The 13,066-nt window shown below is 39.8% G+C and overlaps 1 protein-coding gene across 1 annotated transcript; it reads right to left on the reverse strand.

The window, feature by feature from the left end:
• Nucleotides 1–6,880: 6,880 nt before the first annotated feature.
• On the reverse strand, nt 6,881–8,412 carry LOC132169618 (zinc finger BED domain-containing protein RICESLEEPER 2-like). Its single transcript, XM_059580624.1, has 2 exons — nt 8,305–8,412; nt 6,881–8,209 (listed from the first exon to the last, which is right to left on the reverse strand). Exons 1-2 carry the CDS (start codon nt 8,410–8,412, stop codon nt 6,881–6,883), a joined length of 1,437 nt encoding a protein of 478 aa, XP_059436607.1.
• Between the last annotated feature and the right edge of the window lie 4,654 nt (nt 8,413–13,066).

The raw sequence follows: 13,066 nt of genomic DNA on the forward strand, positions 1-13,066 counted from the left end.
ACTAGTAGAAGAATAAAACTAATTTAGAAATAAATTGGTTTAAAAAATTGAACAATTCCCCGGCAACGGCGCCAAAAACTTGTTGTGCAAATTTATTTAACTCGCAAGTGCACGAATCGATTGTAGTTTAATGGATTGCAAGTGCGAGGTCGATCCCACAGAGAATTGTATTTTTGAAAGAGCAATTTATATCTAAACTAATTAAATCATAATCTAGTTCCAAAAGGGTTTTGATTTTTCAGTTTTGATATAAATTAAAGGATAAACATAAACTAAATAAAATAAGTAAATCTAAGGATAAAGGTACTAAGGTTTGGAAATTCACACTCACCAAATCATAACAACATACTTTATGTTCATCAATATTAATCTGAAGTTCTCACAAATTAAATCATAGATATGTTTTACTATGCTTCAAAGAATTAATCAAAACCATCCCATGTATCCATTCATTGACCAAATCACAAAAGGAATCCAAATTCAATTGAAACACCAGATGTATCCGTAGAACAAATCACAAGGGATATCCAATTTTTATGAGTTAAAAGCTAAGCAATCAATCATATGAAATTATCTCAAATCATCACATGTATCCTTGAATCACAAGAGATATCCAAGAATCACTCCACACAATTGATTAGAAGTAAAACAATTGAAATATAAAACCCAATAAAATCAAAATAATAAAAACTTACATAAAAGTATTGATGTTCTTCATCGGTGAGGCTTTATCCCCAACCTTAGTTGGGAATTTAGCTCCACATAAAAATAAAATCTAAACCTAAACCTAAACCTAAAGAAAAACTAAACAAAATAATTTTGCTCTCTGGGATTGTGTGTCTTTTCTTGAATGCAAAGAAGTCTATTTATAGGCTTAGGGAAGTCCTAGAAGCCCAAGTAAACTTAGATAATTCGGAGGTCTGTCTCCCAGTTAAAATAGAAGTCTGAAATCGGAATAAGATTCGTCCAGATTTGTGTCCTTTAATTGCGGGGCGATTTTGACATAGTAACTGTACGAATTACGAAAATCATATTTCACAACAAATTGTAGTATTTTAAGCTAGCTTTCCAATGCCGTTTGAATCACTTCAATCCGATATTTGAACGGAGAGTTATGGTCAAAATACTAAGATATGTGCAGAATCTGAATTTGAATCCGATCCGAAATCTTATCCAATCTGAACTTTAATCTGATTTAACATTTCCTTAGATTTGGTTAGACTTAACCACATTATCTAGGTCTTCTCAAAGTATGCTTTCTTCCAAACTTCGCATTTTTCCCTTTAAAGCTGTAGTTTTTCTTCAATGACCTACAAAATACTAAAAACACAAAACTAACACAAAATATTAAATAACGACACAGCTAAAGGATTAACTAATGTAAATAAAGGGGTCCAAATATGCAATATTTGGCACTTATCAAAACGTAGCTGAAAACAAAGCAATTTCCAAATTTAACCTTTATAGCCGGAGAGTTTCCCGAGCTTAGCTCGGTGAAGTATCACTAAGGCGCTTCCTCGAAGAAGAAGTTCATAAATACAGCTGAGCAAAACACTTTCCCAACTTAACCTTTTCCCCAAAGGTTCCACCTCGGCCTCGGAGAAATATAGCTGGAGAATTTCCCGAACTTTGTTTGGTGACAAATCGCTAAGGCGCTTTCCCGAGGAAGAAGTTCATAAGCATAACTAAAACAAAAGCATTATCTTAGTTTAACCCTTTACCTCAGAGGTTGATGTTTAGCAAAACATACTCATGCCAAGCGCCCTCCCATAACAAAATGTTCAACTATTGCATTTCAACCGAATATTCTAACAAAACATGCACTCCCGGTAAAACATGCAATTCATCCAAAATTTCAAGCATTATGTCAAAACACTCACAAAACAATTTGGGCTCATATACATTGTTTAGAACTCAGGTTCTAAAGATAAAGGAGCCTAAGACTTTCACAAACGGTTCAAAATTTTTACACTCCATAAAGATTCCCATTATTATAAATTAAAATTTATAAACCATGGGAATCGAGGGGATATACATAGCATGAGTTGTTAATTCAACAAAGTTATGAAATAAAGTTATCACTTGAGTTGATATATAGAAATTGATATAAAATTTTTTATATTCATTGATCAAAAAGAGACAAACAGGTACAAAGATCATCTCATTTCAAAAGAAGTACAGTCAAAACATCAAGCATCCCCATCCGGTGCATGGTCCCATTCTTCATTAGATATATTCATCGACCTTTCCGAATCATTAGATGAAGATTTTTCGGCCTCAAGATGCTCTGCTGCAGTCGAAGATTCCCCAGGTTGATACCGAGCAAATGGGTTGAAACCGAAGATTGTAATGCCTTTACAGTCAGGCATTTGCTCCTGACCAACCACAACAATCTTCGAACTGGCCTCTTCAGTGGTGGGAACATCTTCAAGCTTAATTATATCCAGATCAACACCCTCAGGAGGATTTTTTGACCAAATCCGAAAGGTCTCAAAACCTGAGATAAAGCCTATACCCCAGCCATAATCTCGGCCCCAAGAAGCAAAAGAAAGCTACTTATAAAAATTCCGAGCCTTATCCTTGTACCTAATCACTTGTTCTTTGGGTTGGAAAAATCTCCTCTTAAAACTCTCAGTTTTCTTTTCAATAGCCTTCAGCTTCTTCTCGGCCGACTTTCGTTTTTTCCTAGCCACCAGAAGTTGATCCTCGGCCACCTTTAGTTTCCCTTTAGCCACCTCAGCTCTTGTGCATTGCGCAGCCGAGTATCTCTGAGCTTCTTCGAGTTCTTCAGAAACCAAGTTGATACGAGACTCGGTAGCTCGGCACTGAAGCTCGGCGTCAGCATGTTTCTCTTTAAGCAAAGCGGCTTCATCTTCCAGGGTGGAGTAGTCATTCAGCAACCTCTCACCTTTAGCCTTCTCAACAGCCAACTCAGCTCCTAGCTCCTGAATCTGTAGCTCAGCTTGGGAGTGCCGAGACTTCAACCCGGTAATTTGCTCCTTAGAAAGAAGAAGCTTGTTTCTTTGCTGAGAAGAGAGCTCTTGTATTTGTTCTATCTTGGCCTTAGCCTCTTCAAGTTTCTTCTTTACATTCTCGGTTTCCAAAGCCGAGCTCTCTACAGATCTTCTAAAATAAAGGTAATAGTTCATGCTTTGCATTGATCCCTATTAGGGAAAGAAGCCTGTTAGTAAAAAAAAAAGAGGACGAAAAAGGAGCAACATAAAAGAAGAAGAGGCGTTTACTTCAAGTTGATGATATAGCATATGTTCCATCACCTCCTTTGGAAATTGAGCACTGATACAGGGGGAGTTACCGGTCTGAATTAAGTTGACTAGGGCAATAAAAGGGTTCCCCAACCAATTGTCACCTAGCCGAGAAAGGGGTTCCCCAAATGTCCAGGTGATCGGATCAGGCATATGATCTGCCGATGGACCAGCAGCCTATGAAGTCTCGGTAAAGGGCGGTACAAGTTCATTCAAAGGGCTATCTCTCGGCAACTGAGGCGAACCTCCGAGGTTAGCAGTTTCATAAGCAGTCACGACAGGGTCGGCGTATGCTTGTTTAGAAACTTCACAAACATTAGCCACCTCTTCCATTGTTTCATGCTCGACAGCAACAGGCTCTGGAATCACTAGTTCAGTAACTAAGGGTTCAGCAGCCACAGGCTCCTCGGCAGCCTGAGTTCCAGCAACTGCAGCTTCTGCATGTGCATATTCGGGACGCATGGATGAGCTCTCAGCCTCGGCCTGACCAGGGTAAATCACCGCCAGCGGCTTTACAATCGGCATATTTGAAGCAAGATCCCTGAGGATCTGACCAACATCCACTGGTTCCTCCTCCTCGGAGTCTGAAGAACTTAATTGCACAGCCTCAGTAGGAGAGGAGGAAAGAGGAACCCATGAGAGTGGGGCAACTTCTAAAGATTCAGAGGCAGAAACTTCGGCTTTAACAGGTGTGTGAGAAGAAGATCGGGGGGGCCGTTTAGCAAGAAGGACATCCTGAGCCGATTTGACTTGTCTACTCAGGAACTCCCTGACCCCACCAAGAACCTCTGAGTACGCTCTGATGTGAGGAGCAGTTGTCTCTACCCTAGGGGCAGGTCTTTTCTCAGGGGCCCCCAGATCACTTGCAACTCTGCCGCTTTCTTCTTCGTGTAAGACGTCCAAGTGTACTGCTACCTCCTCCGACTCAAGGTCGGTAACCGACTGTGTTGCCTACGAGCTACCCTCAGTTTTCTTTTTCTTCTTCTTCTTCTTCTCTAGAGGGGGAACGTTCGGGTCTTTAGGCTCGTCAACAATCGCCAAAGAAACCCTTGCAGCAACTGGTGCCGAAGGTTTCTTTGAGAAAGCCACTTCAGCTTTCCTCTTCCCTTTGCCTTTAGAAGGTTCCTCAGTTCTGATGGAGCTCAGTAGGCTTGGTAATTGGTCTTCTCGACACCAAAGCAGGTGGTATTCTCGGTGGAGCAGCTTCCACTACCCTTGCAGGTGCAAGTGTCCATAGGTACAATACCTTATTCTCCTCGGTCATGACAGCGTCATAATCCATTTCTAATGGTCCACCACGGTGAGGGGGTGATCTGCCCTGAGAATTTTCGGCCAAACAATCATACAAGCAAAGAAAACTCTCCAGCCATTTGGCAGCAGCTGGTGTGGAGCTATCCGAATGTAACTCAGTAGCTCCTGAACTATCCTATCCAGAACATCTCCAAATAGACGCAGACTTTATTACTGTCGGTGTCCACCACAGCTCCAACGTTGTCGTTATCAAAGCGTAATTGCATCGAGTCAGGAAGCTCGCAGATTTGACGAACTTCAGATTCGTTATCCTCTGACAGATTCGATTCCCATGTAATTGGGTGTAAAGCACCCAACACACTAGGGACATCCTCGACTCTGCGACTCATTAGGTATTGGTATTCGGGAATCAGTTGGCGAGGGATTGGAGGCAGACCCTGTTGAATCAGAAGGTGGGTGACACTCAGACGAAGATGACCAACCGAGGGTTCGATCAAGGGAAGAAGAAAATCCAAGTAATGAAGTATCGGGCAGTTAGGGTGGACAAAAGGCTCGGCTGAAGGGACAGATTCGACCAAAGTTCTGAAGTATACCACTCGTGAAAAATAATACTCAGCCGAAAGGTCTGGGTGAAGGAGTGCCAGATTGGAGAGAGAGAGAAAATCGCAGAAGCTTAAAAAGGGCAACAATGGCTTCTAATGGAAAAACAATGGAGAATAACAAAGGCGAAGAGGGGCTTTAAAAGGTTTTCGGAAGGGAGAAACCGGAGCGGCGCAAGTAAGACCCTAGGAGCTAGGGTTCAGCAAAATGCGCCTTTTTATTTCTTACTCTCCATGTAGGGACTGACACGTGGCCGCCTTAAGTTTTAAACCGCAGGAAACCCAACGCGTGGCTCTCAAAAGGCAGCGGTAAAGCATTAAAACATTATCTTTTGAAAATTCAAAATTTCAAAATTTTTTAAAAAAAATTAGAGCCAAATCGCCTTATTTAGTTAAAGAAAGAAGAAGGGAATAGGGAAAAGCTGACCCATTCTCAGAAATATGCAATTTCCATATTCTGTTAGAAAAGGAAATTGGGGGGTAACTGTTGGATCATGGTCAGCTATATTGGGCCTGATAAAATAATCCATCGGCCCATTACTGAAGCTCGGTTAATTGTTACTGTTCATCAAAACCTATGCTCGGTAACTCATACTTTCTAAACTCGGTATTCAAACGCTCGGCCCTAATACCGAGTCTTACGTGGACTACCGAGTGTTACTCTCGGAATATTGGATATATATGCATGATATTTTTTATCCTTCTTTGAAAGTTAAATATTGTTTGACATGTGGACCCTCGGTAAAGTCCACAGTGTCAAATGAACAGTTGCAACTTGGTGCCTATAAAAGGGGGGTCCCTTTTTAGATTTTGGTAACTTTTTTTTCCCTCTCCTTAACTAAATATCTTTGATTATCCTTGTCTCATCTATCATCTTCGAAGTTATATTTTCTCTTAAAACACTGTGACTAACTTAGGCATCGGAGCTATCCCCTGCTGGATAACGCCGGCAGCTTTGATCCCTTTTTCTTTGATATTTCTCAGCCAAATAAATCCAGCAGATACCAAGATATTTACGGGGTCCATCCCACGTCATCATTCGGAAAACTGATTAAACATATATATTAATTTGAAGGAGTCTTTACCAGATAATAATTAGAAAAAATATTTTGGAGTACAATCTATGGTAACAACTGTATCTGCAGATTTTCTTGTTGATGCCTTGGACTATGCCATGTCAAAGTTGTGAGGATATACACCAAGATCTTAGATGCTTATGTACTCTACAAACAACTTCTTTTCAATAATATCAAGTGAATTTTTACATATATAGATGTTCTTCATGTAGGCCAATAAATTGCTAGAGAACTTCTTTCAACTCAATTTTTGTATTTTGGACACGTGTTAGTTTAATATATAGAATTTGAAGAAATTCTTTCAACCTTATTTATTTATTTATTATTTTTTTTTAAAAAAAAAAAAGAAAAAGAAAGAAAGAAAAAAGACCCTTGTCCAAACTATGGGTGCCCTTGTTGTTAATGTGAGGTTATGAAGTGAACACATTAATCTACGTAGGAGAGCGAGAGTGCCAATTGCAAGGTGAGGGTGCCCTTGTCATAGCTTTTTCGAAAATGAGATCATTTATTATCATCGTACATAAAAGCAGAAGTCTGTTTTAATCTTTAGGAAAAATCAAATTTCGTCTCTTGGTTCTTCAGTCAACCTGTATGTCAGGTCATACCATCGGTGATCATATAATTTGTTAAGGATTGACTTCAATTTTTTCTTCATTTCATTACATCTATCAACACCAAGAACATCTTTGAATCAATATTTTAAAGACACCAATTTGGTTTGTGGATCAAGTATAACCGCAACAAACATCATCAAGTTAACCCTATCATTGTTCTCAAGATCCCCCCAATATTTATTGTACTTCGTCATCATCTTCTCCGCCATAGGACTCAATACATAATCACCATTATCAATATACTCTTGTAAATGCATTTGAATGCCACAAATTTCTTGAAAGTACATATTAGAAGCATAATACAAAGACCCCGAAATTCGAATTGTTCCATCATAAAAAACTTTGAGAAACTTGAGAAAAATCTTAATACGACTCCAATCAGCACAAGTAGGAGGTCCCAAACCAATTTTCTCATTCTTTTCCTCGGTCAATGTAGGCTTAAAGGTCTTATCAAGCTCTTCAATAAGTTGGAAAGTAGCTCCACATTTTTTAGCACCTTCCAACATCAAATATGTAGAGTTCCATCTAGTGGGAACATCAAGACACAACAAACCCTTGAAATCAAGTTGTTCTCTTTCAATACAAGCCTTAAACTTGTCAAATCTTGCAGGTGAAGACTTCACATACTTCACCGCACTTCTAACCCTCACAATGGACTCATCAACCTCTTTCAAACCATCAGTCACAATAAGATTTAGTATGTGTGCACAACACCTAATATGCATAAACTGACTCTCTAATATGGCGCCCTCCTTATTACTAGTTCTCCATTTCACAAACTCCAAAGCACCATCATTGGTAGAAGCATTGTCAACTGTGATAGTGAAAATGTTACGAATACCCCACTCACGCATACACGACAAAATCTTCTCCCCAATGGTATCAGCTTTGTGATTAGGAATTAAACAAAAGTTTATAATTCTTTTGTGTAAGTTCCAATCACTATCAACAAAATGAGAGGTGATTACCATGTAATTAAGGTTTTGAATCGAAGTCCACGTATCAGTGGTAAGACAAACCCGAACCCCAGTTGTCATAAACATTGCCCTCAACTTTTCCTTCTCAGACAAGAAGAGCTTAACACAATCTTTCATCACAGTATAACGAAAATGAATTGAAAACCTAGGCTCAACTATATTCATAAAATCCCGAAACCCTTCACCTTCCACAAACCTAAATGGCAACTCATCCTTAATTATCATCTTAGCAATTACTTCCTTTATTTTCGCAGCATTGTATTTAGTAATCACCAAATTACCAACAGATCCTTTTCCCACTGCCATTTGGCCTTCCCTCTTACCCTCAAAACTTAACTTTGACTGTGACTTATCATCTTTATCAAACCTACCGGATAGTTTTTGCAAGTATTCCTCAAATGCCCAAGCATGGCATTTGTACCATGCTTTCTAGTGTGACAACTAAACAATTTGTTACAATACTTGCATTGTGATTTAGGATCCTTAGGATCACCCCCCTCTAACTTGGTAAAATGTTCCCACACCACTGATGTTTGCTCAGATTTTATAGGTTTTGGTGGGAGAGCTGAACTAGGGTTAGGAATAGATGACACAGAACTAGAACCAACATCACTACTTGAATGACCATCCATGAGTCTACAATAAGTGGAAAAAAAAAAAAAAAAAAAAAACAAATCAATACAGGATAATCAGACCCAACATAATCAGACCATAAATTATTAACAACTAACAAGAATCATTAACAAAAATTGCTTATCAAAATAAAACCCTAACAAGAAAATCAAACTCAACATAATCAGACCTTTGCAGAACTTATTTCACAGCTCATATTAGAGTTTTCTAGCACAGAGAAGTCTCAATTAGTTATATCTTAATTAAAGCATTGACAAGGAAGAAGGGTGGATTTTATATGGAGCATTCTAGGATTGAAGAGGAAAACTTTTCTGCCACGACTACATTTCAATCACTTGATTGAAGAGAGGTAATGGAATAAAGGAGGCAACTTTTTCCAATATATATCCACTAATGTATATTACAAGTATTTAGTATTTACTGCATTTCTTATTGACATCTTATAGCATAAAAATCCATTAATGTATACCATGTGGCTGTCGTTTCACATGTCATTAATCTATGTAGGCCAAAAACAAATGTAAGCCAAACAAGATATATACTAGGAGATAAGATTAACAAGAGGGGTTGGCGTCACATCAACAAACAAGAGAATCACACTAAAAAATCAACTTGCAAAGTAATTATTCTATATCTTAATTGAGTATATGATTACATACAAATGGGGAATGCTAGGTGCTCTCTTGGTATTCTCCAAATCTAAGTGGATATTATTTTCTAAAAACTAAGTGAGAAAAATAAGAACAACTTTTTTTTCTGTTTTTTTTTTTTTTTTTTTTGCTTTTTTGAAAAATAATATCTACCTAGGATACACCAGATATCAGGAGAGCACCTATCATTCTCCTATATAAATAGTGCCCACTTATTGAAAGAACAAGAACATAACGTAAAGGGAAAAGGATAAAATAACGTAAAGGAACATTGAACATTGATCACATAACGTAAAAGAATATTGATCACATAACGTAAAGGCTAATAAAACTTGAGATAGCAAAAGGATAAAGTCTCCTAATGGTGGCTGGTTGCGGACCCAAGAGACTTTAAAGTAAACAAGAACTCTTCATGATCAGCTACTTGCACAACTGTCTCAGGATAAACTTCAAATAACAATGAACTAGTTGTAGGCATAGGCATGATAGTAGTAGAATCCTGCACTGCCACTGCGTCAGTGTGACTATAAAACATAATTTCCAAACAACGAAAATTTTATGTAAGGGAAAGGTAGCCCTCTACACGCTAAGTTTATATGATAATAAAAAGTTGTCGGAAGTAAAGAGTGAGCATGTGTAAGGCGAAACCAAACTTTCAAAAAACTATTTGGCCAAAGAGAAAAGATAGAAAAACAGTATCGAACTAAGATGGATGGAGTGCACCATACTAAAATTACGGCCATCACTATGATTGTCATGAGTGTTGCCAGATCCTCAGAGGTTGGATCTTACAACTCCATGCATACGGGAAGTAATAGGATGCAAGGTCATAAGTAACAAATGAAAAGAGAAAGCTTTTACTCGTTAAGAAATTAAGATTTATGTCAAGTTTAATGAAAAAAAGTTGATTTATGAAGTATTATGATTTTTTTTTTTTTTATAAAAAAAAGATTAAGGACAATGTTTTGAGTTCAACAAGAGAAGTTTATGTTATATGTTATCTGGACTCCTAACTCTTTGCCTCAAATGATTTTCTAAATCGACCGTTTCAAATATTACTTGCTGAGAGCCTTTCGCTCTCATTTTGTACTTATTCCCCATTAAAGGTTTTGAGGCTAACAAGACAGAAAATTCACCTAATAAATACATACATGACATAGTTCCAACAGTGAAGTTAAATTTAAAATCTGAAATATATGAGCTTTTAAGACAAGATAATGTATAAGCACAAAATTACCTTAACTACAATTTTCCTCTCAGATAAAATGGCTCACGAGAACGAGTAGCCCAAACAAAGCTCAACGCTCGAAGGCGTTGGAAGTATTCTCCCAAAGCAAGCAGACCTCGAGCTGCCTGGTGGGTAGTCAGGATGCGAGCCATCTGATGCAGGCATTCCTGTCAAACATGGTCAGCCTGGTCCAACAAGAATCTTGTTAGTGGCATGCCTATTATGCATATTGAACCTACATGTGGTCAACAAGAAACCACTCTCTCTAAGGAAACTACAGCAACGGCTAAAACCCAAATCAAGGCAACCACATATCAAGCAACGGCTACCATCAACAAGGAAACCCAAATCAATCAAAAATAAATGCAGCAACGGCTACTTCTAAAATGGAAATCATTTATTTGATTTGTATTTTCTTCCTATTATGTAAATGTAATCTCATGTATATAAACCCATCGTATCAATGAAAATAAGCAAGGCAAAATTATTTCAATCATCTCCTCCTATATGGTATCAGAGCACTAACGAGCAACCCACGTTGTCTCCTTTTTTTTTTCTGCTTCTTCTTCCTCTCTCTGAAGTGTTTTATCAAACACTTAAACTGCATACCCAATGGCCTCATCCACCTCCTCTGAAACCAGCCCACAACCCTCTGCCGAGAATGTCACCCACCCCATTTCACCTACCCACAATGAAAACAACCTAAACCCCTCTACCCAGAATGTCACCAATCCCATTCCCCCTACCCAAAATGAAAACAACCCAAACAACTCAAACCCATCACCCGCATCTCTATCAAATTTTGCCCAATCCATTTCTAAACTCACCCAAAACAATTACCTGGTTTGGCACCATCAACTTAAAACTTTTCTTCAAGGTCACGATCTCTATGTTTTTGTGGATGGAACCAACAAGCCTCCCCATCCTCACACCTCCAACGCCATTGATGGCTCTCTCCACATCTCCAACGATCCAGAGACACTTCGGTGGTTTCGTCAGGACCAGCTTATTTTAAGCATGCTTATGTCCACCATCTCTGAAGAATTGCTGCCCCAAGTCCTTGGGTGCCGCACTGCCCGAGAACTCTGGACTGCTCTAGCACGCACCTTCTCTTCAGCTTCACGAGCTCGTACCATGACGCTTCACTACGAAATTGCTACTGCAAAGAAGGGCAATTCCTCCATCACAGCATATTTTCAACGGCTCAAGCAAACCGCCGCCACCCTTGCTGCCGCCGGTCACAAACTCAGCGATTATGAATTCACCACGTCGCTCCTTGCCGGACTGGGTCCCGAATACGACCCCCTCGTCACGTCCTTGACTACCCGGATTGAACCTCTCACCATGGACGATCTGCTCGGCCATCTGCTAGCTCACGAAACCAGACTCGAACAACACCACCGGAACGACACTTTCCTTGTCGCCGCCAACCTTGCTTCACGGGGCCGGAATCCACATCGTGGAAGAGGACGGCATCTCAATTCCATGAGAACCCATTCCTCACATGGGCAGCACCGTTCTGCCCCAAACTCATTTGGGCAATACAGAACAAGGGGGCGTGGAAATATTCCGCCTCCCTCTCACAATTCCTCATCTTCACATGGGTCCCCCTCTCTTTTAGGCCCAGGCCCTCGGCCCACCTGCCAAGTATGTGGCAAATTGGGCCACACTGCTATGACTTGTTATCACAGATTTGACCAAGCATTTCAAACTACAGGGCCCAATCTCACTGCCTACACTGCTGCTCAGGCCCAAACCCGGGATCTCAACTGGTATCCGGACACCGGTGCCACTCACCATGTCACTTCCGACCTCAACAATTTGAATCTCCACTCGGAAGCGTATGATGGACCCGATGAAATCCAAGTGGGCAATGGTACCCACCTTGCCATCCAACATACGGGCAACTCTAAACTTTCTCCTAATTTTCTTTTACGTCATGTCTTACATGTTCCTAAAATCACCAAAAATTTACTTTCAGTCCAAAAATTCACTTCTGATAATAATGTTTATATGGAATTTCACCCTTCTTGTTTTTTTGTCAAGGATCGTACGTCCGGGAAAATTCTGCACCACGGCTCGAGTAGACACGGCCTCTACCATTGGTTTTCACCTACAACTGCACCCCCTAGTATTTTATCTAGTGAACGTGCTAACTTCGTGGATTGGCACGCTCGCCTCGGCCACCCTGCTGATCGCATTGTTCGTCATGTCGTCACTAGATTTCAACTTCCAGTTACCAAAAATAAGCAGCCTCCTATTTGCCCGGCCTGTCAGCGAGGCAAAAGTCATCAGCTTCCTTTTAATATTTCTGAAAATAAATCAAGTGTCCCACTTGAACTTGTCTTTTCTGATGTTTGGGGACCTTCCCCTATTTTATCCAATAATGGTGCACGCTGTTATGTTATTTTTGTCGACCATTTTAGTAAATTCACGTGGTTTTATCCCATTGCATGCAAATCTGATGTTTTCTCTATTTTTCCTAAGTTTCAGGCCTATGTTGAACGCCAATTTGATCGTAAAATCAAATCCATCCAAACAGATGGAGGTGGTGAATATCAAAAATTACGTCACCACTTCGCATCCCATGGAATCCATCATCGACTCACGTGCCCACACACCCATCAACAAAATGGGTCTGTGGAACGCAAACACCGCCATATTGTCGAAATGGGCCTCACCCTTTTGGCCCATTGCTCCGCCCCTCTCAAATATTGGGCTGAGGCTTTTCAAACCGCTTGCTATCTCATAAACCGCTTACCCACACCCATCCTC

Source organism: Corylus avellana, chromosome ca2 (assembly GCF_901000735.1).
Source record: "Corylus avellana chromosome ca2, CavTom2PMs-1.0".
NCBI classification, from domain to species: Eukaryota; Viridiplantae; Streptophyta; class Magnoliopsida; order Fagales; family Betulaceae; genus Corylus; species Corylus avellana.